The following is a 2,500-nucleotide window of genomic DNA, read 5'->3' as shown; positions in this document are numbered from 1 at the left end:
AGAAGATAAAGACGAAGACGTAGACGTAAACGTAGACGTTGATGAAAATGAAGACGAAGACGAAAATGAAGACGAAGACCTAGACGAAAATGAAGACCTAGACGAAAATGAAGACGAAGACGAAAACGAAGACGAAGACGAAGAATAAGAAAAGTAAAGAAAAGAAGAGTCAACGTTCTCGTCGAAAGTGCGTTGCGTACGCGACCCGTCGAACCGCAACCTCTCTTTTCCATCGATTCTTTTTCTTTAATGTCCGACGTGCAAAAGCCGGGCGAATGCATATTCTGTTCGTCGCCATCGTTTCCATGGCAAACCGCCGCGCAATTACGTTGCACAATAATCTTCTATCTGTTCGATGTGTGTGTTACGTTATAAGAAATATATAGATATGTATATTTCTCGTGTCCAATAGAAAACGGGCTTCACCCGTAAGAAAAAGGGACCAACTAAGGCGTCAGAGAAGAAGGATTTCGATGGATAATTTAATAGTTGGAAATAAATTTTAATTTATCGATCGATACATTAGTAAGCAATAACGCTTACTAATATACAATAACGCTACGATATATACAATCGTTTTCTGACCTCCCATAGATGTTAGAACCTTTCTCTTTCTCTCAGAGAAAGAGAGAGCGAGAGAGCGAGAGCGAGAGCGAGAAAGAGAGAGAGAGAGAGAGCATCGTTTTTCTTTAATTCCTAAGTTAAAAGATTGTTATAGAAATTTATTTTCCATCTTCGATACGATTTCGCAAACGTGTTCTCTCGTGCGTTGTTGTTCTATTAGATAGAATAATGTAAGTGAAGGAAGACAACGTCGTTAGATCGTTATACTCGTTATTTTATCGTTATTACTATTAACGTCAGAACTGAATGTCTGTCATTGGACGATAGAGAGAAAGTTGATGTTCGTTCGATTTATTAGCGAAATCTCTCTCTTTGTCCTTTTTCTATATCGTAAGTGTGAAACATTAACAGAAAACCTTCTCTCTTTCTCTCTCTCTCTCTTCATATATACTTGTAATTGAGCATAGAAGAAAGAGAGAAGATGAAAGAGGAGAAGGAGAAGGTGAGGGAAAAAAAAAGAGAAGGAGGAGAATAGGCGAGAGAAAGGACAGTATTAATTGACGAGGAGGACTCCCACGGGTCCTTCTTGGTCAAGTCATAATTCTTTCTTAATGCGACTCTTTCCTTTTCTCATTCCCTCTCTCTCTCTCTCTCTCTCACACACACAAACACACTCTCATTCTCACTCTCACTCTATACACTATTTTGTTCCACCCTCTTTTCGTTCTTTCTCCACCTCTTTGTTCAATGTCCAAGATAATCTTTTCTCTCGCACGAGAGACGACCGACTAGACAGTGTTTTTCTTCCTCGTTTATCGATACATAGACATCAGAAAATACGAGATTTTCGCGTATAGGAAGGATACATATACCTAACTCGAGAGTGTTAGAAATGGTGTTAGAGAGGTGTTAGAGAGGAGGAGGACGTTTTCCCCGATCGAATGGACGATGAGCAGATATTATAGTCCCTAGCCATAAAAGACCCGCCTCTACGAGATTGCCCTTTCCTTTGGACGCGTTTATTATTGCTTCGTGAATGCGTACAAGAGAGCAAGAGAGAGAGAGAGAGAGAGAGTGAGAGAGAGAGAGAGAGAGAGAGAGAGAGAAAGAGAGAGAGTAAGAGAGTTTGGTAGATTAAGACGAAACGGGAATCGGAAGTCGCGTTTCAGGATTATCTTGAGAGTAGTAGTCACTGGATTCGAGACAAAGAAATAACTTCCCTCATTTCTCTTACAGTTTTCTTTTACACGAAGAAATCGTTTCGATCGTGTATATCGTCTATACTGAATGTGTGTAGATGAGTTTAAGAAGGATTGGGGGTGGGGAGGGATTAAGAAGGGGAATAATCCATAATCACCTACTTGTTTATTATTATTATTATTATTATTTTTTTTTTTTTCAATTATTTGTCAAATCCTGGCTATATCGTTTCGTCTATATATATATAGACACACACACACACACACACACACACACACACACATATATATATATATATGTATATATGTATATAGTGAATCATGAAATAGAAGTGATCGACGATATTGGTTAAATATTATCATTTAATTGAATCATTCATATATATGATAAAAATCATATATATTTCTAATTTTCGAAATATAGATGCGGATGATTATTACGTACGGAGATATAATTGTATATTAAAATCATGGAGAATAAATTAACAAATTCGCAACGGTAAAACTATTCTGAAAGTTTAGCTTTTGCCATTGCGTGTTACAGAACGCCGAACTGGAGAACTCACGACTGTCGTTGGTGACTTCCGGTTTCCCAAGCAACACAAATGGCAACAGCCTACCCACCGAGGATATATTACGTTCCATGATCCCAGCGTCTATAAGAGAGACGACGTTATGGGTGACAGTGGCTCTCTACCTCGGTTGGAGGCTTGTCTCTCGTCTACGATAAATCCATG

The 2,500-nt window shown here is 38.6% G+C and overlaps 1 protein-coding gene across 3 annotated transcripts in view; it reads left to right on the top strand.

Annotated features, from left to right (window-relative positions):
- LOC124950935 overlaps positions 1–2,500 on the top strand; it is a 26,711-nt gene that overhangs the window by 18,903 nt on the left and 5,308 nt on the right. The window contains exon 3 of one of the 3 annotated variants that reach the window (XM_047498458.1): positions 2,281–2,500. This exon is cut by the window's right edge and continues 5,308 nt beyond it. In XM_047498458.1, coding sequence (XP_047354414.1) covers positions 2,281–2,493 — 213 coding nt within the window. In that variant the 3' untranslated portion in view covers positions 2,494–2,500. The remainder of the gene's footprint in view (positions 1–2,280) is intronic. The other 2 variants (XM_047498457.1, XM_047498459.1) reach the window with 2 other exon arrangements.

Source organism: Vespa velutina, chromosome 8 (assembly GCF_912470025.1).
Source record: "Vespa velutina chromosome 8, iVesVel2.1, whole genome shotgun sequence".
In the NCBI taxonomy this organism is placed as follows: domain Eukaryota; kingdom Metazoa; phylum Arthropoda; class Insecta; order Hymenoptera; family Vespidae; genus Vespa; species Vespa velutina.
Note: the sequence above shows the minus strand (reverse complement) of the source record. Positions and strands in the feature narration are given on the sequence as shown.